This window comes from Phacochoerus africanus, chromosome 6 (genome assembly GCF_016906955.1).
Source record: "Phacochoerus africanus isolate WHEZ1 chromosome 6, ROS_Pafr_v1, whole genome shotgun sequence".
In the NCBI taxonomy this organism is placed as follows: domain Eukaryota; kingdom Metazoa; phylum Chordata; class Mammalia; order Artiodactyla; family Suidae; genus Phacochoerus; species Phacochoerus africanus.
This window is the reverse complement of record NC_062549.1, coordinates 36,211,640-36,238,003: the sequence shown is the minus strand read 5'-3', so window position 1 is coordinate 36,238,003 and position 26,364 is coordinate 36,211,640. Positions and strand designations below refer to the sequence as shown.

The 26,364-nt window shown below is 43.8% G+C and overlaps 1 protein-coding gene across 4 annotated transcripts in view; it reads right to left on the bottom strand.

Moving 5' to 3' along the window:
• Positions 1-26,364, bottom strand: part of SNX31 (sorting nexin 31) — an 86,957-nt gene that overhangs the window by 14,712 nt on the left and 45,881 nt on the right. For 3 of the 4 annotated variants that reach the window (XM_047783517.1, XM_047783514.1, XM_047783516.1), the window contains 3 exons: positions 23,958-24,027; positions 11,873-11,965; positions 6,357-6,560 (listed from right to left, as the gene is read on the bottom strand). In XM_047783517.1, the coding sequence (XP_047639473.1) occupies positions 6,357-6,560; positions 11,873-11,965; positions 23,958-24,027 (367 nt within the window). The remainder of the gene's footprint in view (positions 1-6,356; positions 6,561-11,872; positions 11,966-23,957; positions 24,028-26,364) is intronic. The other variant, XM_047783515.1, reaches the window with a different exon arrangement.

Sequence of the window (26,364 nt, the reverse complement as noted above, 5' to 3'; positions counted from 1 at the left end):
TTCCCTGCTGGACAGTGTGGCACATGCCCCAAGCTCGGGCCAACTGGACACATACTCTCTGTGTCCCTCATTTGATTCCAGGACAGAAGGCCCACGGAGTAGCTCCAGATAAAGAATTCCTACTTTCTAGAAACCGTGAGCTCCTTTGGTTCCGGATGATCCTAAGCCTCTGCTTCAGCCTTTCCTTTAAATCAGTGGATTACCCCATATCCTTCCAATAAATCTTTTTGTTCCCACTAGAGCCAGGAGTGTAGGTTTCTACTGCTTACCACTAAAGCAGGAGAAACCAAAACGGTTTCTACCGTTAGAACAGGCTTTATAAGCTAAGTTAAGGAGTCTGGGCTTTATCTCGAGGGCAACAGGCATTTGTTCAAAGATTTTATTTATTTATTTAGGGCCGCACCCACAGCATATGGAGGTTCCCAGGCTAGGGGTCTAATCGGGGCTGTAGCTGCCAGCCTACACCATAGCCACAGCCACGTCGGATCCGAGCCGCGTCTGCAACCTACACCACAGTTCATGGTAATGCCGGATCTTTAACCCACTGAGTGCGGCCAGGGATTAAACCCACAACCTCATGGTTCCTAGTCGGATTCATTTTGCTGCGCCAAGATGGGAACTCCTGTTAAAAGATTTTAAAAGCTAGATAATAACATAAATTGCTATTTTAGAATTATGGATCTGGCAGCATTATTATAAAAAATGAACTGGGAAACAGCTATTTTCAGACACTGAGCAACAGATAATGTGGGACTCTTAATTCAGGGAAAAGAAAAACAAGTAAGGTGAGCTCTCCAGTTACCCAGCTTACTGCCCAGAGGAGTTTCCAGGAGGCAGTGCAGAGAGGGAGAACTCAAACTCAAAGAGCCCAGACGTATTGCTGAGTTAAGGAGAAAAAGGTAAAAGTTTGAAGAAGTCGAGGTTAGAATTTGTGGGGCAGAAGACAAAAGACAAAGGCTTTACTCAGCACCAGAGAGCTCCTTCCAAACCTTTGGCTAAATAATGATTTGGGCTTGGCTGGAGATGTGCAGATGTGCGTGCACATCTGTGTACGGTGGGGAAAGAACCCCTGAAAAGCTCATAAGAGCTCAGATTGCTTCTATCAACCAGAGTAGAGAGAACTTAATAAACAAGATATGGAGGGTCCTAAGAATGGTAGCAAATGAGTAAAGGGCCAAATTAGTTCTCCAGACTTCTCTTGCCTTAAGAATGCTTAAAAAAAGCCCTCGATCGGAGTTCCCATCGTGGCTCAGTGGTTAATTAATCCAACTAGGAACTAAGAGATTGCGGGTTTGATTCCTGGCCTTGCTCAGCGGGTTAAGGATCTGGCGTTGCCGTGAGCTGTGGTGTAGGTCGCAGACGTGGCTCGGATCCCGAGTTGCTGTGGCTGTGGCGTAGGCCGGTGGCTACTGCCCCGATTCGACCCCTAGCCTGGGAATCTCCATATGCCATGGGAGCCGCCCATGAAATGGCAAAAAGACAAACAAACAAACCAACCCTCAAAAAACAGGAAGTTTCCCCGTGGTACAGTGGGTTAAGGATCCGGAGTTGCCACAGCTGTGGCTCAGGCTACAACTACAGAGCAGGTTTGATCCCTGGCCCAGGGAACTTCCACATGCTGCAGGTGTGGGAAAAAAACAAACCAAAAAAACCTCTCAAACCAACCAACCAACCAAACTATCTCCAAGCAATTTAACAGCATGCCAGAACAAAACCTAATACTCTATTTTAAAATATTTAAAATACTCTAAATTTTGTTTTTCTTTTTAAGGCCACACCTGCGGCATATGGAAGTTCCCAGGTTAGGGGTTAAATTGGAACTGCTGCTGCTGGCCTATGCCACAGCCACGGCAATGCTGGGTCTGAGCCACATCTGCAATGCACACCTCAGCTTGTGGCAACACTGGATCCTTAACCCAGTGAGCGAGGCCAGGGAGGGAACCTGCATCCTCACAGAGATGTCAGGTTCTTAACCTGCTGAGCCTTGATGGGAACTCCTAATACTCTTTAAAGAAATACAATAAAATCCAGCATTCAACAATGCAAAATTCACGATGTTCAGCATACCATAAAAAATGACCTGGCATGCAACGTAGGAGAAAAATATGCTCTGGCAAACAGGAAAAAAAAAAAAAAAATCAAAGAACAGCAATAGACCCAGAAATGTCAGAGATGACGGAATTAGTAGACCAGAGTATTAAGTCATTTTAAACATGTTCCACAATTCAAAAATTTAGAGAAAACAGCACAATAAGGAAAAAAATGGAGGGTATTTGTAAAAGGCACAAATGAATCTTCCAGAGATGAAAATACAACAATAGAAATAAAAGTATGTTGAATGGGAAAACAACATGTTAGATACTAAGAAGAAAATGACCAAGATCAACGCCCTTGAACCGTATCAACAGAAACTACCCAAATGAAACACAGAGAGAAAAAAGACTGAAATAAAATGGCAACGAGATACCACTTTACATCCATCAGAATGGCCACGATATTTTAAAAAATCAGATAATAACAAGGACTGGCAAGGATGTGGGAAATCAGAATCCTCATACGCTATTGTTGGGATGTCAAGTGGAGAAGAAAGTTAACCACAGAGTTACCGCATGGTAGAGTTACCAGCGATTCTACTCCAAGGTATACACTTGAGAGAGATGAAAACCCACATCCCATAAAAACGTGTACACAAATGTTCACAGCGGCATAATTCATAACAGCCAAAAGATAGAAACAACCCAAATATCCATCAATGGACAAATGGGTATATTCATACAATGGAATATTGTTTGACCATAAAAGGGATAAGTATGGATACAAACGTTACCACTTGGAAACATTAAGTAAAAGAACCAGCTCCAAATACTACATATGATGCCGTTAATATGAAATGTTCAGAATAGGCAATCTATAGAGAGAGAAAGTAGATTACTGATTTCTTAGGTCTTAGGGAGGTGACTGATAAAGGATATGGAGTTTCTTTTGGAGGTGATGAAAGTGTGCAAACTGGAATGTGGTGATGGTTGCACAACTCTGAATATACCGCATGCCATTGAGTTGTAGACTTGATATGCATATGGACTTGATATGCATACAGACTTGATATGGTATGTGATTTCTATCTCAATAAAACTGTTACAAACGAAGAGAATATCGGTGTGGTGTTGGTGGAGGGATAGACACAAAGGTCATTGGGACAGAAGAGAGAATCCAGAAACAGACCCACACAAATATGCCCAACCGATTTTTTTTTTTTCCTTTTTAGGGCTGAACTCACAGCATATGGCAGTTCCCAGGCTAGCAGTTGAATTAGAGCTGTAGCTGCCAGCCTATAGCACTGCCATGGCAATGCCAGATCTGAGCCGAGTCTGCTACCTACACCACAGCTCACAGCAATGCCAGATCCTTAACCCACTGAGTGAGGCCAGGGATCAAACCCACAACCTCATGGTTCCTACTTGAATTCACTGGAGTTCCCAGGCCAGGAATCCGATTCAAGCAGCAGTTTCTCTCACCTTGTAGTTTTTCATTCTCTTAATAGGGTCTTTTGCAGAGCAAAACATTTTGATTTTGACAAGGCCAGGGATTGAACCTGCAACCTCACAGTTCCTAGTCAGGTTTGTTACTGCTGAGCCATGATGGGAACTCCCCAACTTATTTCTCATGAAGGCACAAAAGCAATTCGATTGAAGAAAAAGTGACTTTTCAACAAACAGTGCTGGAGCAATTGGACTTCTATGGGCAAAAAAGGAGACCTTGTTGTAAATTTCACACCCTATATGAACATCACCTTGAAATAGGTCATGGACTTAAATGTATGTAACTATAAAACTTCTAGGAAAAAAACCCTGGCAGGGGGAAAACATTAGGATTTAGGGTTTGGCAAAGAAATCTTAGACTCTATCCCCAAAACACCCAAAAAATAAAAGGAAAAACAGATGAATTAGGCTTTGTCAAAATCAAAATGTTTTGCTCTGCAAAAGACCCTATTAAGAGAATGAAAAACTACAAGGTGAGAGAAACTGCTGCTTGGATCGGATTCCTGGCCTGGGAACTCCATGTGCTGCTGGGCAGCCAGAAAAGGAAAAAAAAAAAGGTGTAGCTAAAATCAAAACAAAAACAAAACAAAAACCCAATGGTGCAAAAAGTGGAATCAAAATGGTCACTTAGTCAAAAGAGGGCAGGGGAAGAAGGAAAAAATACAAAACTCAAAGAAATGGACAAACCTACAATTATATTTGAATATTTTAACCTCCTCATAATAACTGATAGAACAAGTAGAAAGAAATGAATAAGGATAGAGGAGATTTCCAGACCATCAACAGCTTGACATAATTGACATTTAGACTATTCCACCCAAGAATGGTAGCATACACATTCTTTTCAAGGGTGCATGATCTATTTCAAGATAGACCAAATCTGGGGCCACAAAACAAGTTCCCATAGTTTAAAATGACTGCAATCAGAGATGTACTTTTTTTTTTTTTTTTTCTGACCCCAAGAGAGAAGCAGTGGGGCAGGGAGAAGAGTTAGGAGGCTGTTGGATTTCTTCCAGGCAGGAAATGTTGAGACCGAGCTGTGAGGGCAGAAAGAAAGGGAAGGTTTAAAGAATAGCAGAGTCATAGAATAGACAGATCTCCATCATCAATTAAACGGGTAAGCACGGAACTATGTCTGGTCACTTATGATGGAGCATGATAATGTGAGAAAAAAGAAAGCATACATGTATGTGTAACTGGGTCACCACGCTGTACAGCAGAAAATTGACAAAACACTGTAAACCAGCTATAATGGGAAAAAAAATCATTATATAAAACAAAAAAATAAAAAAATAAAATTACCAAAAGAAAAAAAATGTAAGCTGTGGGGGTAGGGGGGGATACATTCAGAATTTGGGATTAATAGATACACATAACCATATATAAAAGACATAACCAATAACGACCTACCCTATAGCACAGGGAACTATATTCACCATCTCGTAATAGCCTATAATGGAAAATAATCAGAAAAAGCATGCACATATATAACTGAATAGCTGTACAGCTGAAATGTTGTAAATTAACTATACTGCAATTTTTTTTTTAAGTGTAAAGAAAGAGAAAAAAGTCAGAGATGACTTCAAGCTTGCTGGTTTGGCATTTAAGGGGTGGGAAGTCCCCTTTACTAAGGTAGGAGGCTCAGAAGGAAGAACCCTAGGGCTAGGGTGGGCATGAGAGGGCAAGCATGAGTCTGGGGTGGGGAAAGGCAAAAACTCTTGGTAAAAACGTCAAGAATGCAGTAGGAAATATGGGCCTTCTGACGGTCATCTGGTTAACTAATTTCAGGGAATATGCAGAGGAAAGATGCTAGAAATGGAACCCCAGGAAACACCAGCATTTCAGGAATGGTCAGGGGGAGAAGAAACCCACAAAATTAGGGGAGAAGGCAGGAGGAGTTTTGAAAAGGAAGACATGGGTGACAGTATCAAATGCTACAGACAGGCTTAGGATCAAGCCAGCTAAAAAAATCCCCATGGGTTTCATGGATTCAGCAACTGGGTGTCACAGATGCTCTAGGAGCCTCTGTCCTCTACTAGTTAACCTCCATTGTCTGTGTAAAGGAAACCCCTCTTAGCTCACTGGGTTATAGTTAAGACACACTGGCCAGCACAGTACCTGGCACAAAGCAGGCACTCAGTCTGATCAGAAGGGCTTCTCTTGGGAGGAGATGGCAGTGTAGGTATGATGCCAGGGATCCTTAAGAACAGCTGTGATGGGAATTCTCACTGTGCAATGGGATTGGCAGCGGCATCTCTAGAACCCTGGGATGCAGGTTCGATCCCTGGCCCGGCATAGTGGGTTAAGGATCTGGCACTGCTGCAGCTGTGGCATAGGTCACAACTATGGCTCAGGTCTGATCCCTGGCCCAGGAACTTCGCATGCCCAGGGCAGCCAAAGAACAAAAAAGAAAGAGAAGAGAGAGAGAGAGAGAGAGAGAGAGAGGGAGAAAGAATAGCTCTGATGGGCTATAGAGATCTTGTCCATATTGAGTACATATTCAGTGATCAATAAATGGTAGCTGTTATTTCTAGACGTTGTTATTGCTTTAGATACCCTTCAAGCAGCAGAGAAGCCTACAATGGAGAGGTGGGAAGATGGGTGTCTCTGCTACAATGGATGGGGAATGAGTCCCAGATAAGAGACAGATTTTACCACTAGGTGATGCTCCCTGAGGCTCAGATGCTAGTCCCCTCCATGTACCAATTCAAACGGCAAACCTGTCTCCCCAGCACCGATGTTGTCATCCAAGAACCCTAGGTTTTAAAATCATAGGTGGAGGCTTTACAATCATGGGTAAGGTGCCGAGTTACTCACAAGGAAGGTCACCTGCCAGCACTTCACTCTGTTCATCTGGAAAATGACATCCTGGGTCTGGTTATCGGGCAGGGTTACACAGCAGCTGATCTCGTTATTGCCGACAGACAGGACGGCCCCACAGCCAGGTTCTGGGTAGTCACAGGTACAGGGATCCAGCTGTATGTATCCATAGTGCCGTATCCCCCGGGACAGCTCCAGAAACTGCTCCAAGGTGAGGTAGGGGGTGGAGGAAGCAAAAGACCGCTTAAAGCAGATGAAAATCTCATGTCAGAAGCCACTGCCATTCTAAGAGAACACATGGAGTGGAGTCAGAGGGAAAGCTCCTTTTTCTTCTGGATGATGCAAATGAAGACAAGGCCCCTTGTGCTCTAACAATAAGGGCTGCCCAAGTTCATGGCCTGTCCTGCTTCATTCACCACTGAGTCCCTGCTCCATTTGCAGAGCTCAGCTATAGTGGGAATGGAAATATTTGATGTGGGAATGATGAAAGAAGAAAAGAGCAGAATGAAGTCAGAGAAGATATGATTATTTCAGCAGATTATAGCAGCAAAGTAAATAAAAGGTGTACCAATAAAATGCTGTGTTTTAGGAGTTCCCATTGCGGCTAAGCAGGTTAAGAACCTGACTAGTATCCATGAGGATGTGGGTTCAATTCCTGGCCTCACTCAGTGGGTTAAGGATCCAGTGCTACTGCCAGCTACAGCGTTGGTCACAGATGCAGCTTGGATCTGGCGTGGCTGTGGCTGTGGCTGTGGCTGTGGCATAGGCCAGAAGCTGCAGCTCTTGATTCAACCTCTAGCCCGGGAACTTCCATATGCTACAGATGTCACATTAAAAAGAAGAAAGAAAAACAAACCCCCAAAATAAAATAAGATGTTGTGTTTTTAAAAACTGAGATCCATGTAGGAGGAAAGGAGTTTATATTTATATGCTGGTAGTATTAACTGTCAGAGACAGAGGTCTTAGAAATGGCAATGCTATGAGAGCGAGAAAGTCTGTTCTCGAAGCGGAGTTCCACAGCTCAAAAGCATCAAGGGAACACTTTAGGTGACATTTAAGGCTTAGTTTTCCCCTCTGCTTCTGATGTTACTTAAGAACAGAGGACAACTGTAGTTCACACCCGTGGTCCTGGCATCCATCTGTCTACTGAGGACTTTTCTTTTTCTTTTTCTTTTCTTTTCTTTTCTTTTTTTTTTTTATTTCTTGGGCCGCTCCCATGGTATACGGTGGTTCCTAGGCTAGGGTCCAATTGGAGCTGTAGCCACCAGCCTACGCCAGAGCCACAGCAACACGGGATCCGAGCCGCGTCTTTGACCTACACCATAGCTCACGGCAACGCCGGATCCTTAACCCACTGAGCAAGGCCAGGGATTGAACCCGCAACCTCATGGTTCCTAGTCAGATTTGTTAACCACTGAGCCACAACGGGAACTCCCATGGACTTTTCATTTTTTTAACAAGGTGATTATTAATAACTGCATTCAAGTAACCAGGTATCAGTTTGGTGACCTCCACCTTGTTCTTCCGGGCTTCACCATGGTCCTGCCTGATGGGGTGTGAGATGCGTGTTCAGACAAGGGTTCTCTCTTTACCACCCAGTGACAACGGGCTCTTTGCCAATCCTTCCCTGAAGCAAGGTAACAGTAACGTACCCCTCCCTTTCAAGGGCTACACAGAGTGCTCTCTGATGAAGGGAAATGTGCCGGCAGTTGAGGCTTAGTACCAGGTAGCAGAAGGATCCCAGGTTACTGTCCCTTCTGGCTACATGTTGGACCACTTCACTGTGCTACAGCCCATGCATTCAACCTAGGGGATGTATTAAGCTACCAGGCCTCCCTTTGGGTCAGTGGGAAGCATCAGAAATGACAGGTTGGGAGTTCCCGTCGTGGCTCAGTGGTTAACGAATCCGACTAGGAACCATGAGGTTGCGGGTTCGGTCCCTGTCCTTGCTCAGTGGGTTAAGGATCCGGCATTGCCGTGAGCTGTGGTGTAGGTTGCAGACGCGGCTCGGATCCCGCGTTGCCGTGGCTCTGGTGTAGGCCGGCAGCTACAGCTCTGATTAGACCCCTAGCCTGGGAACCTCCACAAGCCGTGGGAGCAGCGCTAAGAAAGGCAAAAACATAAAAAAAAAAAAAAGAAATGACAGGTTGTGAGTAGATGCTACCTGTGTGGGGTGGGGACAGGGGCTGAATCATCTTGCCACACTGCATATGGAGTAGTTTCATGGCTCTTACTGCAAAAGTTCTCATTTATTATTATTTACAATTAAGTCTGTAATTGTCAATTTTATTCTTTGGTAATACTTTAAAAAAGATCTGGTATGAAGTCATGACTGCAGTTCTTTAAAAGAGATGAAAGCATTTGCCTAATTAAAAGTTAAGCTCCACGGACTTCCTGTAGTAGCCAAGAGGATGTATCCATGAGGATGCATCCATGAGACTATGAGGATATAGTATCCAAATGTATCCATAAGGATGTATAGATGATACTAGCCCGGCTAGTATCCACGAGGATGCAGGTTCCATCCCTGGCCTCACTCAGTGGGTTAAGGATCTGGCATTGTCTCAAGCTGTGGTGTAGGTCATAGATGTGGCTCAGATCTGGTGTTGCTGTGGCTGTGACGGAGGCTGGCAGCTGCAGCTCTAATTTAACCCCTAGCCTGGGAACTTCCATATGTTGCAGATGCGGCTCTTAAAAAAAAAAAAAAAAAAAAAAGTTAAGCTCTATTGCTTGAGAAAGTTGGTGGTGAGTAAAGAACTTGCTCAAAATGCTGGCTGGCATTTACCATTCGAAGGGGGTGCACTGATATTACTGACTGTATAAAAACAGAAGACAGAAAGCTGAAAGGATTATCTATTGAAAATTAGTTCTTTTAAGAAGATTGTACCTGAAAAAGATAATTGAATATGTATAACTGCTGAAGGTAGGTTTCTGTATTTTCATTTAGATCAGGGTTTGGCAAACTTTTCTGTAGAGCCACATAGTAAATATTTTCAACTTTGTGGGCTATGGGCTCTACTGCAACTACTTACCTCTACTGCCCTAGCACAAAACTAGCCTTTGACGATATATAAGTGAATAAGCATGGCTGTGTGCCAATAAAACTTTATTTATATAAACATTGGCCCATGGGCTATAGTTAGCGTCTCTCTGATTTAGATCAAATGACTGCTCCTTTAAGTTAATTTCCCTCATTTTTAATTCCAAGTTTTCTTGTCCATGTACATAAAGTAAAGCAATAGCTGTTAATGTGTTGACTCCATTAGTAGAGAACTTCACAAACACTTAATGCTGGTTTTTTCTTTTCTCTCTCTCCCTTTCTCCCTCTCTCCCCACCCTTCTCTTTTTTTAACCATACTTTCAGCATACAAAAGTTCCTGGGCCAGGGATCGAACCCATGCCATGACAGCAACCCAAGCCGTTGCGCCACCAGGGCATTCCACAAGTAATGCTGGTTTTATAGCAGTGTTCTTAGATGCTTCAAGAGAAAATCCCTTAACTCGAATAATGGTGGTTGTTTTCTTTTTTTTAGATGAAGAGAAAAATTCACACATACCCTGTCCTGAAGCGGTATATATAAAAAACAAGGCATATTTTTTAAAAAGATATGGCCTCTGCTTTGTTGTGTTATATTTTTTATTCTTTTTTTAATTCTTTTATTTTATTTTATTTTTTAAACTTTTTGTCTTTTTGCCATTTCTTGGGCCGCTCCCGTGGCATTTGGAGGTTCCCAGGCTAGGGGTCTAATCAGAGCTGTAGCCACCGGCCTACAACAGAGCCACAGCAACTCGAGATCCGAGCTGCGTCTGTGACCCACACCACAGCTCACAGTAATGCCGGATCCTTAACCCACTGAGAAAGGCGAGAGATCGAACCCGCAACCTCATGGTTCCTAGTCAGATTCGTTAACCACTGAGCCACGATGGGAACTCCTACTTTTTTATTCTTTAGATTTGGCTCACCACTAAAGCATTGATTTTGAACAAAATGCAAAGAAAATCTAGAGTACTAAATTCATGCACTCAAAAGTATTTTTTAAAGACTACCATCAAAACAGTAGGATAAAATGAAATAAAACAGTCAACATAGAAAATACAATTTGTTGTGTAGCAAAAAATAGAAATAAAAATTTTGGCAGAGCACAGCAGGATGGTTAAAAACAATATTCTTACTAAATTAAAATGTCTACAGAGCAGAAATGTCCTGAGCATTGGTCATTGTATCCAAAGTAGCAGCAAGAATTCCCATCGTGGTGCAGTGGAAACAAATCCGACTAGGAACCATGAAGTTGAGGGTTCGATCCCTGGCCTCGCTCAGTGGGTTAAGGATCCAGCATTGCCATGAGCTGTGGCATGCATTGCAGACACGGCTCAGATCTGGTGGTGTTGTGGCTGTTGCCTAGGCTGGCAGCTGTAGGTCTAATTGGACCCCTAGCTGGGAACCTCCATATGCCACGGGTGCAGCCCTAAAAAGACATCTATCCATCCATCCAACCATCCATCCATCCATCCATCCATCCATCCATCCATCCATCCATTCAACAAACAAAACCCAAAGTAGCAGCAACATGCTATCTATCAAAATAGAACCTGTAATTATAAACATTTACAAATTCACAGAGAAATCAAACTCCAAAATTTCCATGGCAAAGCTGTGATGGAATACCAAGGGGGGAAATACTAAATCATAGCAGTATGTGCTTTCTCCTTTTTTGCAGCTCATCAATAAAATTCTCAAAATATCATAGACTTTCATGGATAACTTTTTACATCAAGCTTAGTATAAATGAATCCTCTACATTTTGCTTGCATTTTCTTCAAAATCAGTGCTTTGGTAGTGAACATTGGCAAAGCATAAAGGATAAAAAAAAAAGACAACACAATGAAGCAAAGGCCTTTTCTTCTGTTAAAATATGCCTCGTGTCAGACTTAAATATATTGCTTGAGGACAAAGGTTAGGTCAGTTGGTACCATCTTTATGGAAGTTTTCAAGATGGATATTTAGAAATATATCCTCAAGAATAATAGAACATGTATTCAAAGACAGAGGATGTTGGCTGCCATGTTCAGGGACCTTCAGCCAGGAACCATCCCAGGTGCTGGAACCGCACGGGGTGTGTATAAATTAGACTCAGTCGTGGGCCTCATGGTGCTTGCTGCCAAAGTGATTTATAGCAGCAAATCCTGGAAATAACCTGACTTCCGATAAGAGGAAATTGGCTAGCTAAATGATAACAATCACAAAATGGAATACTCTGTGTCATTAAAAATAATGCTGAGGGTTTTATTAATGAACTTGGCAAAGGACTCACAATATATTGCCTGTATTTTTTTAAAACCTTTAAACAATGAGCCTTTATTAACTTTATGAAAAGGAAAATCAATGAAGGTATTCTCATTTTTAAAAGAGCCTGATTTTTAGTGCTTGATGGGTTTATAAATTACAAAAACAGCTCAATTGCGATAATTTCTTTCACTTCCAAGAGATTCCTCTTGGTGCAATATTTCATTCACCTTTGTTTGGTTGTCTTCTTTCTGGAGAGCTTCTAATTTCTGCCTCTGCACCGCTGTGGGTTTGGCCCATTCTTTTTTTATGTCCTGTATTGCCTTCAAACAATATAAGTAATAAAATTAGCAAACATAATGGAAATTAATTAATCTGACAAAAACATACTTGTGCATGAAAGGCTATAAAAACAGACCCAAGTGGACATATATGAGGATTTAGCATTTTATAAGGGTTCCTTTTTTTTTTTTAATGTGCCCTTGGAGGGTGGAAGTTCCTAGGCCAGGGATCGAACCCATGCCATAGCAAAGTGACCCTAGCCACAGCAGTAACAACACCAGATCCTTAACTGCTCGGCCACCAGAGAACTGAAGATCATTTTTTAAATTAGTTGGATATGAGAAGCAATTGCTCAAGGGTTTGGGGACAGGTGACAGTACCTGGGAAAGAAAATAAAGTTAGCTCTTACCCTACATCATCCTATCAAATACACCCAGAGAGATCAAAGATTCAAATGTAAAAAACCATAAAAGAACTAGAAGAAAATAAAAGGGACATATTTTTATCTCATCTTGGGATAGAAAATATCTAAGACACAAAGACAAAATGTCATATAAATGATTATATAATTACATAAAAATATTAAAACTTCTATATAAAAACCACCAAGGGACAAAATAAGAAGCAAACGGCAAACCAGAGGAAATGACTGCATGACATGTGGCAAAGAGTTAATCTTTTTTACGTAAAGCAATAATAAAAAAATGTAAACATCCCTAAGAGGAAAATGGACAAAGGCTATGTATTAGCCATCAATAAAAAAGGAATTTCACAGGAAAAATATGTATCGAACCTCACTAGTCACCAAAGAATGTTTTGGCCTCTCAACTTGGCAAAGACTGAAAAAATACATAATATTTGGAGTTGGCGAGAGTTTGGAGAAAAAGGAAGTTTCATACGGATCTAATGCAACTGAAACTGGTACAACTTCATGGAGGAGATCTGGCATATAAATCCAAAAGCACCTATAGGAATGATAAACATAGACACAGGGAAGATGTATTGGTAAGGCTGTTACTACTATTGTTTGCAATGTTGAAAACATTTCAACTACGAATAGTGGCAAACACAAGCAGCATGCGGACTATGTGGCAGGCAATGTTTGAACTGCTCTAAAACAAAAGTCTATCCCGCCTCCTCCCCACTCACCCCCAGTGACTACTAATTGGTTCTCTGTATCCATGTGTTTGTTTTTGTGTGGTCCGATGTGTTCATTTACATTATTTTATTACTTGTTTATTTATCATTTAATTTATATTTCAGTGAAATCACATGGTATTTGTTTTTTCTCTATCTGGCTTATTTCACTCAGCCAAATACTCTCAAAAGCCATCCATGTTGTCACAAATGGCAGGATTTCATCTTTTTCTAATGGATGAGCAGCATTCCAGCCAAGGAAAGCTGAGAGGCAGCAGAAGATGGAAGAGGCAAGGAATAGAAACTCCCTTAGCACTTTCGGAGCGAACACGGCCCTGCCAGCACCTTGGTGTCAGACTTCTGGCCTGTGGAACTAAGAGAGAGTAAATTTCTATGATTTCAGTGGCCTCTCCCCCACCCCTAAAGAAAAGTCAATCCTCGCACCCACCCTAAGAAATAGGTACTATTATGCACCAAAATAGGTAATTGAGTTTGGATACAACTGAGTAATAGGTTAAGCTATCGTTTAAGATTATATAGAATAACAAAAAACATGGGAAAAGTCTGTGACATATTGATACATGAAAAATGTCAAGTTAAAAAGTAAGGGCATAGTAGTAGTAGATCCTGAGTTTTATAGAACAAAAAATATATGTGTGTGTGTGTGTTTATATTTATATAAAACAAAACCCCAAAGACCTTGTATGCATACTTATGAATCAAGAAAATGGATGTGGGAGTTCCTGTCATGGCTCAGTGGAAACGAATCTGACTAGCATCCATCGATCCCTGGCCTCGCTCAGTGAGTTAAGGATCCAATGTTGTGGTGAGCTGTGGTGCAGATTGCAGATATGGCTCAGATCTGGCATTGCTGTGGCGTAGGCTGGTGGCTATAGTTCTGATTGCACCCCTAGCCTGGGAAACTACATATGCCCCAGGTATGGCCCTAAGAGACCAAAAAAGAAAGAAAGAAAATGGATGTGTGTATCAGTGAAATACAGTATATGAAATAAACACACCAAAATATTAAGAGTTTATGTGTAAGTTGATTTAAGATTTGGGGTAATCGTGTTTTTGAGCTCTTCCATCTTTGATATGTTCATAAGATGAAAACAAATTTTCCCATGCACCTATAGGCAAGGAATCTATGACAAAGGAGGTGAGAAGATACAATGGAGAAAAGACAGCCCTTTCAATAAGTGGTGCTGGGAAAACTGGACAGCCACATGGAAAAGAATGAAATTAGGATACTTCCTAACACCATACACAAAAATAAACTCAAAATGGATTAAAGACCTAGATATAAGACCAGATACTATAAAACTCTTAGAGGAAAACACTGGCCAAACACTCTTCGACATAAACCATGGCAACATCTTCTCAGATCCATCTCCTAGAGTAATGATAACAAAAATAAACAAATGGACTTTATTAAACTTAAAAGTTTCTGCACAGCCCTGGAAACCCTAAACAAAACGAAAAGACAACCCACAGAATGGGAGAAAATCTTTGCAAATGAAGAGACTGACAAGGGATTAATCTCCAAAATTTATAAACACCTTCTGCAGCTCCACACCAAACCCATCAAAAAATGGGCCTGAAGATCTAAACAGACAATTCTCCACAGAAGACATATGGATGGTCAAAAAACACATGAAAAGATGTTCAACATCACTAATCATTAGAGAAATGCAAGTCAAAACCCCTATGAGATACTACCTTACACCAGCCAGAATGGCCATCATCAGAAAGTCTACAGACAACAAGTGCTGGAGAGGGTGTGGAGAAAAAGGAACCCTAGTACACTGTTGGTGGGATTGTAAATTGGTGCAACCACTGTGGGAAACAGTATGGAGATTCCTCAGAAAACTAAACATAGAATTACCATTTGATCCAGCAATCCCACTCCTGGGCATCTATCCAGAGAAAACCATGACTTGCAAAGACACATGTACTCCAGTGTTCATTGCAGCACTATATGCAATAGCCAAGACATGGAAACTACCTAAATGTCCAGCGACAGAGGAGTGGATCAAGAAGATGTGAACATATACACAATGGTATATCACTCAGTCATTAAAAAAAAGAAACAGTGGCATTTGCAGCAACACGGATGAACCTAGAAATTATCATGCTAAGAGAAGTCAGTCAGACAGCAAGACACCAACGTCAAATGCTATATCACTTACATGTGGAATCTAAAAAAGGGACACAATGAACTGCTTTGCAGAATGGATATCGACTCACAGACTTTGAAAAACTTTTGGTTCCCAAAGGAGACAGGTTGGGGGTGGGGGGACGGGCTAGCGGTTTGGGATGGAAATGCTATAACTGGATTGTGATGATTGTTGTATACTTATAAATGTAATACAATTCATTGAGTAATAAAAAAAATTTTACAACAACAACAACAACAAAAAAAACAATTAAAGGAGTTCCCTCCCCAGTGGCTTAGGGGGTTAAGGACCCAACGTTGTCTCTGTGAGGATGCAGGTTCAATCCCTGGCCTTGCTCAGCAGGTTAAGGATCTGGCATTGCCACAAGCTACAGTATAGGTCACAGATGCGGTTCAGATCTAGTGTTGCTGTGGTTGTGGTGTAGGCCGGCAGCTGCAGCTCCAATTTGATGCCCGGCCTGGGAACTTCCATATGGCACAGGTGTGGCTGTAAAAAGAAAAAAAAAAAATTAAGTGACTACATTGCTAGGCCCTGTTTGCTCAGCTTTGGGGAACTGCTATCAGCAAGTGTTTCCGAACTCCCAACTCCCTGATGGGCTGCTCAAGTCTGTTTCCTAATCTGCACCACAGGGTTAAAGAGAACAACACTGGTCTCAAAGGCAGAAATCACTGGAAGACAACTGCCCCCTGGATTGTCCTAAAGCCTTTGGCAACTGTTTCTGTGATCCCCCCTTCTTCTCCGGGCCCCCAGCCTCCCTTCCCCTTTAGCCCACCTGGCCCCAGGGGAGGCTCTGAGATTAGCTTTCCATCTCATCCGCTGCATGTACTTAGCCTGTGCTATGGTGACATCACACACTGAAAGAGATTTCCATAGGTCCTCAGTTAGACTGTTAACCCCTCAAGGGAAGACCCTGAGTCCTTTACCTCAGTGTATCTTGTCCGCTGTCTTAACATCCAGCAAAACCACAAATCATTCTCTGTTACTTATCAGGCACTTACTTGTATCTCAGTCTGAATGTAAGAGTTTCTCTTATGCCCTTCAGGGATATGAGAGACAGCTTACACCTTTCCTCCAAGGGCAGAAAGTAAAACTGAATCAATGTTTGACATTGCTATTTAGCTTGGGGAAAGGAGATGGGTTTAGAGAGGAGAAGAAAAATACTGTTTTTTGAGGACCTGTTTTAGATAAGCTTTCTCATTGACTTTTTCCAAACTATTCTGTGGATGAGAAGCATTCACCCCCATTTTACAGAGGGGTAAAAATCGAGGTCTAAGAGGTTATGACTTTCAAGATGACCCAGAAAGTAAGTAGCAAGAGTTGGATTAAAACCCAGATCTGACCACTCCATCCATTGAGTCCTCTTCTCATTGCCCAAGACACTGAATTCTGACCAGGTAGACAGCTACCCACCCCAAGAATTTCTCCTTATTGCCAACTGTTCTCAAAACTGAACCTAGGGAGTTCCCGCTGTGGTGTAGTGGATTAAGCATTTGACTGCAGCGGCTCAGGTTGTGTACAGTGGGTTAAAGGATCTGGCATTGGTCACAGCTGTGGCTTAGAGTCGATCCCTGGCCTGGGAATTTCCATATGCTGCGAGTGTGGCCATTAAACACACACACACACACACACACACACACAAAACCAAAACAGGATTCCCACCGTGGCACAGCGGAAATGAATCTGACTGGGAACCATGAGGTTGCAGGTTCGATCCCTGGCCTCGCTCAGTGGGTTAAGGATCCAGTATTGCCATGAGCTGTGGTGTAGGTTGAAGACGTGGCTTGGATCCTGCATTGCTGTGGCTGTGGCATAGGCTGGTGGATGCAGCTCTTAGACCCCTAGCCTGGGAACCTCCACATGCCGCAAGTGCAGCCCTAAAAAGACAAAAAAAAACAAAAACAAAAACAAAACAAAAAAACCCACTGAACCTAGATACCATATCAGAATAGAATCAGAATAGGTGTGAAAAATCAAACACCTTTTCTTTCTTGAATTCTACTTGCTATTAGAGCCTTGTAAGGACTATTAGAACAGGGCAACGATGTCCAAGGGAAACATGGCTAAATATACAAGGTAAACAGCAGTCATGGCAGTAAGCAGACAAGTACCAACCAAAGATATATCCATCATTAGAGGACCTGGGACTCTCAACACAGATTTAAATGTCCTCCAGGAGAGGTAACATAACAGTTTTTGTTTTACGACTCCGAAGATCTTTGACCCTGATTATGACTTCACAAGTCATCACTCAAATGTATGATACACAATACCTCACTCCAGACAACGAGAGTCAAGTTGAGACAAATGTCTCTACTCAGTTATATGGTTCCCTGAAGACTGGCTGATGGAGACTCATGCAGAACCTAATTGTTTAAATTGCATGAAATCACATCAGTCATAGTTTTCATGAGCCTCAAGCACACATCCTGTAGTGCCCTCTGCAGAGCCGACAGTAGTGAGAAATGGACAGTGTGTACCTTTTTAAATAAGGTATTGGCCACTTGGCTCCAGGTGGCTGAGGCAGAGCCAAGCAAGGCCAGGGATGCCTGAGCAGGCTGGGCCTGTGCAAGGGCACCGGGCCACAGGGGTCCTAGAAAGCGGATGGTCACCCCATACTCCCCTTTCCAAGCTGCAAGCCCTGATGCAGGGCCTGGAAGGAGGGGCACCTTTTTTAAACTGCATAAAGTACAGATAGGCCAGTGGTTGCCCTGCTGAAATGTAGACCCAGAATTGACTAAGTCTTCAATATTTTTTAGAAAATCCAGAAATTTATACTTTTATAGGCGATCTTCTGTTTTGTTTAATGTCACAGAAATATAATATATATATATTTTTTTGGGGGGGGGGGTCTTTTTGCCTTTTCTAGGGCCACTCCCACAGCACATGGAGGTTCCCAGGCTAGGGGTCTAATCAGAGCTGTAGCTGCCAGCCTACGCCAGGGCCACAGCAATGCAGGATCCAAGCCGCGTCTGCAACCCACACCACAGCTCACGGCAACGCCGGATCCTTAACCCACTGAGCAAGGCCAGGGATCAAACCTGCAACCTCATGGTTCCTAGTCAGATTTTTTTTTGTCTTTTTTTTTGTCTTTGTTGTTGTTGTTGTTGTTGCTATTTCTTGGGCCGCTCACGCAGCATATGGAGGTTCCCAGGCTAGGGGTTGAATCGGAGCTGTAGCCACCGGCCTACGCCAGAGCCACAGCAACGCGGGATCCGAGCCGCATCTGCAACCTACACCACAGCTCACGGCAACGCCGGATCCTTAACCCACTGAGCAAGGGCAGGGACCGAACCCGCAACCTCATGGTTCCTAGTCGGATTCGTTAACCACTGCGCCACGACGGGAACTCCCCTAGTCAGATTTTTTAACCACTGTGCCACAACGGGAACTCCAATGTCACAGAAATTTTTAAAAAGAAGGAAGGAGATAGCCTGTGGGGATCCACTTGGCTCCTGGGACACCATCTGGCACACCTGCTTTAGGAAAAGCAAGAGTATCCCTTCCCAGTTAATTATGATGGCATCATGACTCATCAGAACTCATCAGGACTTTTTGCATTCACTTTTTTTTAAAAATGGCCACACCACCGGCATACAGAAGTATGCATCAGGGACTGAGCTTGAGCCACTGCTGCGACCTACACTGCAGCTGCTGCATCACCAGATCCATTAACCCACTGTGCCAGGCAGGGGATAGAACCCATGCCTCTGCAGCTACCTGAGCTGCTGCAGTTGAATTCTGAACCCATTGCACCACAGTGGGAACCCCTACATTCACTTTTTTTTTTTTTGCTTTTCAGGGCCTCACCCTTGGCATATGGAAGTTCCCAGGCTACCCAACCGACTGAGCGAGGCCAGGGATCAAACCCACATCCTCATGGATATGAGTCGGATTTGTTTCCGCTGCACCAGGATGGAAACTTTTTTTTTTTAATTTTTAAAGGATGATTGCTTCTCCCTCATTCACATATCCTAGGCACCCAGGACAGTCTCTGCCCTTGGCCATGCAGAGATAAGTACATGAACCAGTATCCACAACACTGGCAGGGGCGGGGGAGTACAATAATGGAGGGAGTAACAAAATACTGTGGGAACAGAGAGGGAAGAGGCATTTTCTTTTCTTTTCTTTTTTGTCTTTTCTAAGGCTCCTGTGGTTTATGGAGGTTCCCAGGATAGAGGTCTAATTGGAGCTGTAGCTGCTGGCCTACACCATAGCCGGCCTATGCCAGAGGCACAGCAACACCAGATCTGAGCCGCATCTGTGACCTACACCACAGCTCACGGCAATGCTGGCTCCTTAACCCGCTGAGCAAGGCCAGGGATCGAACCCACAACCTCATGGTTCATAGTCAGATTCGTTTCCACTGCACTATGATGGGAACTCCAGCAAAGGAGCCAAGGAAGGCTTCCTAAAGGAGGCAGCAATTATGGTTCCCTCCCTTCTGATGGCTTTGGGCCGTGTTTTGAATCTCACTACCTCTGCTCAAATTCAAGGAATAATAATGGCACAGGTTATTACAATATCAATTACAGCTTTTTGAAGTCTTTGCCAGGCAAAGAGCTAAGGTTTGACTAACAGTCCATTAAAGCTGGGAGAAAACTTAGAGACCTAGTTGTCTCACTGCTTCACAGGAGATGCTGTCGTTCCAGTTCCAGAAGGATGAAGTGACTGGCCCAAGGTCATGTGCAAAACCAGTAACAGAGCAAAGGACAGGGTGCATTTTTGAAACTGCAATGCAGTATGCTTTGCATGAAGCTCTCTCTTCCCCAGCTATAAGCAGAGGAAATACCATTGATATCTCTCTGCGACCTTCATGAAAGTCCTTATTGAAGGACATTACAACTCCTTAAGGAAGACAGATAAAAAGCAGATTACAGTGTTCATGGTTCCTCATTCTCACTACATTGTATCCCTGGAAACCTTGCCACCTAAACAATATTAGAATTAGGTGATGCATCCTCAACCAAGGACAGCAAACCAGACACAACTAATAATGTATCATAACAGCAAGGATACAACAGCGCTGTGCCTCAGTAAACATTTGAGACGGTAAATTATGTTCCAGCTCAGGTAATAGGGGTATAAATACACTGAACATGATTGTGCATGGACTGAAGTAGGATATGAGATAAGCTCAGAACTAGATTCTAGCCATATAAATACAACAGTGAATATTAAACATTTAATACTTAATGGATTGATTTGCCTTCTGAGAAATTAGAAGAGGTTTGTGGAAATTATTTACAAAATGGCCTTGGGTCTCTTAAAAAGTCACCTAAGGAGAAACGGGTATTATGGTTGTGACAACTCCTGCGACATTAAGGCTGCTGGGGCTGTGTCTGCTCAGTCATGCACCCAGGTTCCCTGCCTCGTGTCAAAAAAGCCAAGGTCCCTGCCTGAGGCTGGTGGTCTAGTGGGGGAAGTTTACACGCAAATGATGCTGTCTTTTGCCAAACTGAAGATCCTGTTGATTTTACGATACCATGTTTTTGTGTGAAACTAAGAAAAAACACTGCAATTCAATGATGACAGGGCCACATGGCAGTCCTGTGTGGGCATGAACTGCTCACACCAGTCTCTCCCAGCTGTGAACTGCTTTCATTTCTTCTGAGGCATTTGGCAATTTCTTGCACCTTCAGCGGCACTGCTCAGCCTATGCTAGGCAGTCCTTTTGCTTAAGCTTAGTATAAAACAGAGTGGTTTTCTCTCTCTGGGAACATAAAGCACTTGATTGTTGCTTTGCCAGGAAATATGGAACACGGAGCTGTGGTCATTTCTCCAAAGATGAACATTTGCTTTTCCAATATACAAAGAAATCCTGCCACTCAGTCTTTGCCCACGTAAGTAATAAATCCCATTCTATGCAGAATCCTAGGACAAACTTTTCGAAGTAATTTTAAATTTCAATTAGACTCAACACATAGGTCAACAACACACCTAATGCACCGAAAGGAAAAACAGTATGAACAGCTATGTATCAGTTAGCTATTGCTGTGTAACAAACCACTCCAAAAATGAAGACTTGCTTAAAACAGTGCAATTTAAGCAATGCAATTACTTAAAACAAAAGCCACCTGAGGAAGTACGTGGTTTTCCTCTTGTATGTCCTTCAGTAAACCAAAGAACCCAAATTCACCCCTTGACCTTTTTGCTATACCCAAAGTACTCCAGGACGTTCTATTATTATTCCCTTGTCCCCTTGCAAAGCTCATTGAAAGTAATGTCAGACCCTACACTTTTCCCCTCTCTTCAATTCTACCTCCTTAGTTTACAAAAAGCTAGAGTGGAGCAGCCTAGAACCACACTGCACAAAAGCCACCTGCAAATCAGTACTACTAAATCCCTCTTCTACATCCTCTATGTCTAAGGCTACTCAGCAAACTTTCTCTCTTCTTCTTCTAAAAATGAAAATGATACCAACTGCCTGACAGAGTTATGCAGCTTAAATGAAAAACAATGCATTTAAAACATTAGTACAATGTTGGGGCTACCAGAAGGCTTAATGTTAAGGTCATACCAGGAAACAGTTCTAGTTTCTGGAGGCACAGCAATGAACCAACAAATTTCTGATTTCATGGAGAAATCATTCTAGGAGAGAGACAGTAAACACAAATTATACATGCAGTGAAACGGTGGAAATGCTAAGGAGAAAATACAGCAAAATATGTCAGCATTTGGGGTTTGGTCTAAGGGAATGGAAAACCTTGGGAGGGTTTGAACGAGCCAGGAATTTGACCCACCACTCTGCTGCCTGAGACAAAAATATGGAAAAAACCCTCAGAACTCCTTAAAAGAAGCTCCCAAACCTTCCTGCTAGAACTGCCAAGCCAGGCCTCCAAAGATGCTGAGTTGTGGGGCGAACACTGGCAGGGGAGCTGGGGAAACAGGCGGGAGCTGGGGTTTTGGGCAACCGGCAGGCATGCATTTTGGAGGCGGCATCTGCTGACCATCCCCAGCTGAGCAGAACCATCCCACCTTGAGTCAGGAAAGGAAGGGAGGCCGGACTCAAAGTTTACTTTTCTTTTTGTTGAAGGGCAGGCTAAGACAGGACCAACTGTATAATCTGCAGAGCCTCGTGCAAAATGAAAATGCAGGATCCTTTATTAAAAAATTATTAAGAATTTCAGAGTTCCCGTCGTGGTGCAGCAGAAATGAATCTGACTAGCATCCATGAGGTTCTAGGTTTGATCCCTGGCCTTGCTCAGTGGGTTAAGGATCCAGTGTTGCCATGAGCTGTGGTGTAGGTTGCAGACATGGCTCGGATCCCACGTTGCTGTGGCTGTGGTGTAGGCCAGCAGCTGTAGCTCTGATTAGACCTCTAACCTGGGAACCTCCATGTGTTGCGGGAGCAGCCCTAAAAGACAAAAACAAGCAAAAAAAAAAAAAAAAGAATTTTAAGATGTGACAGTAGAGTGTTAAACAAGCCTGGGGCACTTCTGAGCAGGCAGGGCAGGGGGCAGTGCAGCCTCAAAGGCCAAGAATCTGGCCCTGGTAGCTGGTACACTACTTGCTGGCTCAGGGGAAAAGAACATTATGCTAGAGATTTAGGGATTGTGTGACTTCAAATTATCAAGGATATGCTTTCCAGGCTCATATAAATTAGCCTAGATGATAAGAGTGTCAGCTGCCAAGTCAGAGGGATTGTTCAAATGGAAGTAGAATTCTTTTCTCTCTAAGCTATACTTATTATTATTATTATTTTGCTATTTAGGGCCACACCTGAGGCATATGGAAGTTCCAAGGCTAGTGGTTGAATTGGTGCTGCAATTGCCAGCCTACACCTCAACCACAGCAATGCAGGATCTGAGCCGAATCTGCAACCTACACCAACAACTCACAGCAAAGCCAGATCCTTAACCCACTGAGCGAGGCTGGGGACTGAACCCACGTCCTCATGGATACTAGTTGGGTTCGTTACCACCGAGCCACAACAGGAACTCCTCTATTTCTTTTTAAATTTTTATTTAGTTATTATTTATTTATTGTGGTAAAATATACATAACATTTATCCTACTAACCATCTCTAGGTATACACTTCAGTAGCACGAAAAACACGGCAATGTTGTATAATCATCACTGCTCCTTTTTGGTTTTTTTTTGGTCCTACCTTCTGCATGCAGAAGTTCCCAGGCCAGTGACTGAACCCTCACCCCAGCAGTGACAATGCCAGATCCTTTACCTGCTGAGCCACAGGGGAACACCTACCACCACTGTCTATACCTAGAAGTCTTTCATTATCCCTAGCGAAAATTCTGTACCCATTAAACAATAAGTCCTCCCCTCCCCCTAGTCCCTTGTAACCTCTGCTTTACTTTCTGTTTCTATGAATTTGCCTCTTTGATGTATGGAGATAGAATTCTTGTTTTTTGTTTGTTTGTTTTTTGTTTTTTAGGGCCACATCCACGGCATATGGAAGTTCCCAGGCTAGGGGTCCAATCGGAGCTACAGCTGCTGGCCTACACCACAGCCACAGCAACGGCAGATCCAAGCCACGTCTGCGACCTACACCGCAGCTCACGGCAACACCGAATACTTAACACACTGAGGGAGGCCAGGGATCCAACCTGCAACCTCCTGATCCCTAGTCAGATTCATTTTCACTGCACCACGATGGAAACTCCAGAGGTAAAAATCTTAACTGCCCCCAATTTTGTCCAGCGGTTTCAAACGCAAATGGCCTGCAGTTTCTGGTGTCCTGCTAGAGCTTGGTTGCCCTCACCTGCATGTAGATCAAATCTACAGCTGCCTTGCAGTCCATCAGCCTGGAGTCGAGGGATGGGTCCAGGTACCTGCATAATTTAGGAGCATTCAGTTAATTCACCGCATGGCTGATGGGCGCACCTGGGAGCACATGCTCTCTGAAGGGCTGGCCCTCAACTCCTTGAACCAAGGTCCCCTTTCCTAATAAAGCCACAGCCCTCTGCTTGCCTAGTCTTCCACTGTCCTTCCACCCCTCTGCTTCCTAGTGTCTTTATAGAGTAAGCTTACCTGGTGGACTCTGAGTGTAGAGACGCAAAAAAAAAAAAAAAAAAAAAGGCTTAAGGGAATGGTCCCCACCTCTGTTCACACACAGCCTCACTCATGGCCACCAAGTCCTCACGCCCTTTCTGCATTCACAATACCTGGCGTGTCCTTCTGCCCTGAACCCACAACCATATTAGCACCCAGCACCCCAGCCACCTCATCTCTTGCCTGAGCTGCTTGGCTGCCCTCCTCAGCAGAATTTATGCCTCTGTTGTGCTCCCACACTCCACAGTCCAACAGGAGTAGTCTTTGCCCAGGAACCTTTCGGACTGTGACAGTCCCAGGAGTTAGGGCATTTATCCTGCTCGCTTCCAAGCCCCTTCATGGGAGACCCCACGTTCACTTCCAGCTCCGTCTCTCACCTCCCTCCCCTCCCTCATCAATCTCCTTCCGGACTTCTGACTTCTCCGCCTCTCCCTCGAGCCTCAGCCTCAGGTCCCTGCCTCTGGTCCCCATGCCACCGCAGGGCTGTGCTGCCACCCATCCTGTGTGCTTCCTCAGCACCCCAAGTTTATCCTGATGGCTGCTCTGATCAAGCTGATCTTGACACCAGGCGTGAAGACCCCTGAGCCCAGCGGCTGAGTCCTAGTCACACTTGCCCCTCTGGACTGTGGCAAACAGCAAGCCTTCGTGTCTAACAGATCCAGATTGCCAGGACAATCGCAGTTACTGTGTCGCAGCTACTGTTTCAGCACAAGAGCATGTTAAGGACCTAGAGAAACCATCAGGAAGGTGTGCACCGGGGCTGGTCTCTAACCAGTCCGGAGGCAGAGGTGAGTGGAATCGCCGCTCTCCGCAGCGGAGGGGAAGTAGTCAATGGGCTTGGCATCAACTGGGCAAAGGATGAAAATGTCACTTGAAGATCATTGTCATTCTTAGGGGTGGGGGAAGCGACGGCAGCACTCCTGCTTCTATTCCATTTAGCTATTGGACCCTTGCAGACCAGGGGTTCTGTGTGGCAGAGGAGAGCAACTATTGCATCAGAGTTAGAGAGCCCCCAGGCCTATCCCAGACTGGGGCTCTGAGAGGCCAGGGCAGACCCCCTCGGGTCTGGAAGGAACTGTACCATCTTTGGAAAGATGCACCAGGGAATTCAGAGAAAAATTCCTAAAACCACCACTGGGCCTCACTGCAGGGCCTCACATGTCAGGAACCCCACAGTTCATGGCAACCCAGCTAACCTCCCTGCCCACAACCTGTAAGACCTCACTGGACAGAGAACCAGGCACCTGCAGGATCCTGTCTCCAGGCTCTCCCCTTCCAGGGACCTGGTCCTCAGCTCTGACAGCAGAAGTGGGACCTCCTTTCCTCCCAGTGCCCATGAGCAAAGGCAATCTGCCCAGATCCGGGATCCAGGCTTGTGACGGGGCAGATGTTTTATCTTGCTTGCGCTTACCATCTAGAATTTATCTATTTAATAATGACATAGGCACGAGTTCCCATCATGGCTCAGCAGTTAACGAACCCAACTAGCATCCATGAGGATGCGGGTTCGATCCCTGGCCTCACTCAGTGGGTTAAGAATCCCGCGTTGCCATGAGCTGTGGTGTAGATCGCAAATGTGGCCCAGATCCCATGTTGCTGTGGCTGTGGTGTAGGCCGGCGGCTACAGCTCTGATTGGACCCCTAGCCTGGGAACCTCCATATGCTGTGGCTGTGGCCCTAAAAAGACAAATAATAATAATAATAATAATAATGACATAGGCAAAGCCCAATTTCCAATTCCAGGTGAGGGACAGAATCCTCATCTCTCCTTTGATATCAAGTTCTCTGGAGAGTTCATGGACAAAACTGTCTAAGCCTCAGGGATTTTTTTTTTTTTTGGTTACTATTATCACCTTTATTATTATCAATATAACAATAAAAAAAAGACCAAAGTTATTGCACATATAGGATTACTTTAACTCTTACTATAAGCTTATGAGCTAGAGTCTATCATTATTATTTCTATTTTACAGATAAAGAAACTGAGGCTTCGAGAGCTTGAAGACCTTGGCTAAAGTTAATTCAGCGAAACTCTAAGAGGGCCGGGACTTATATTCACGCAATCAAATCCCAGAACAACTGTGCTTGGCCCCCGTTTCACTAGGCAACTTCCAGAA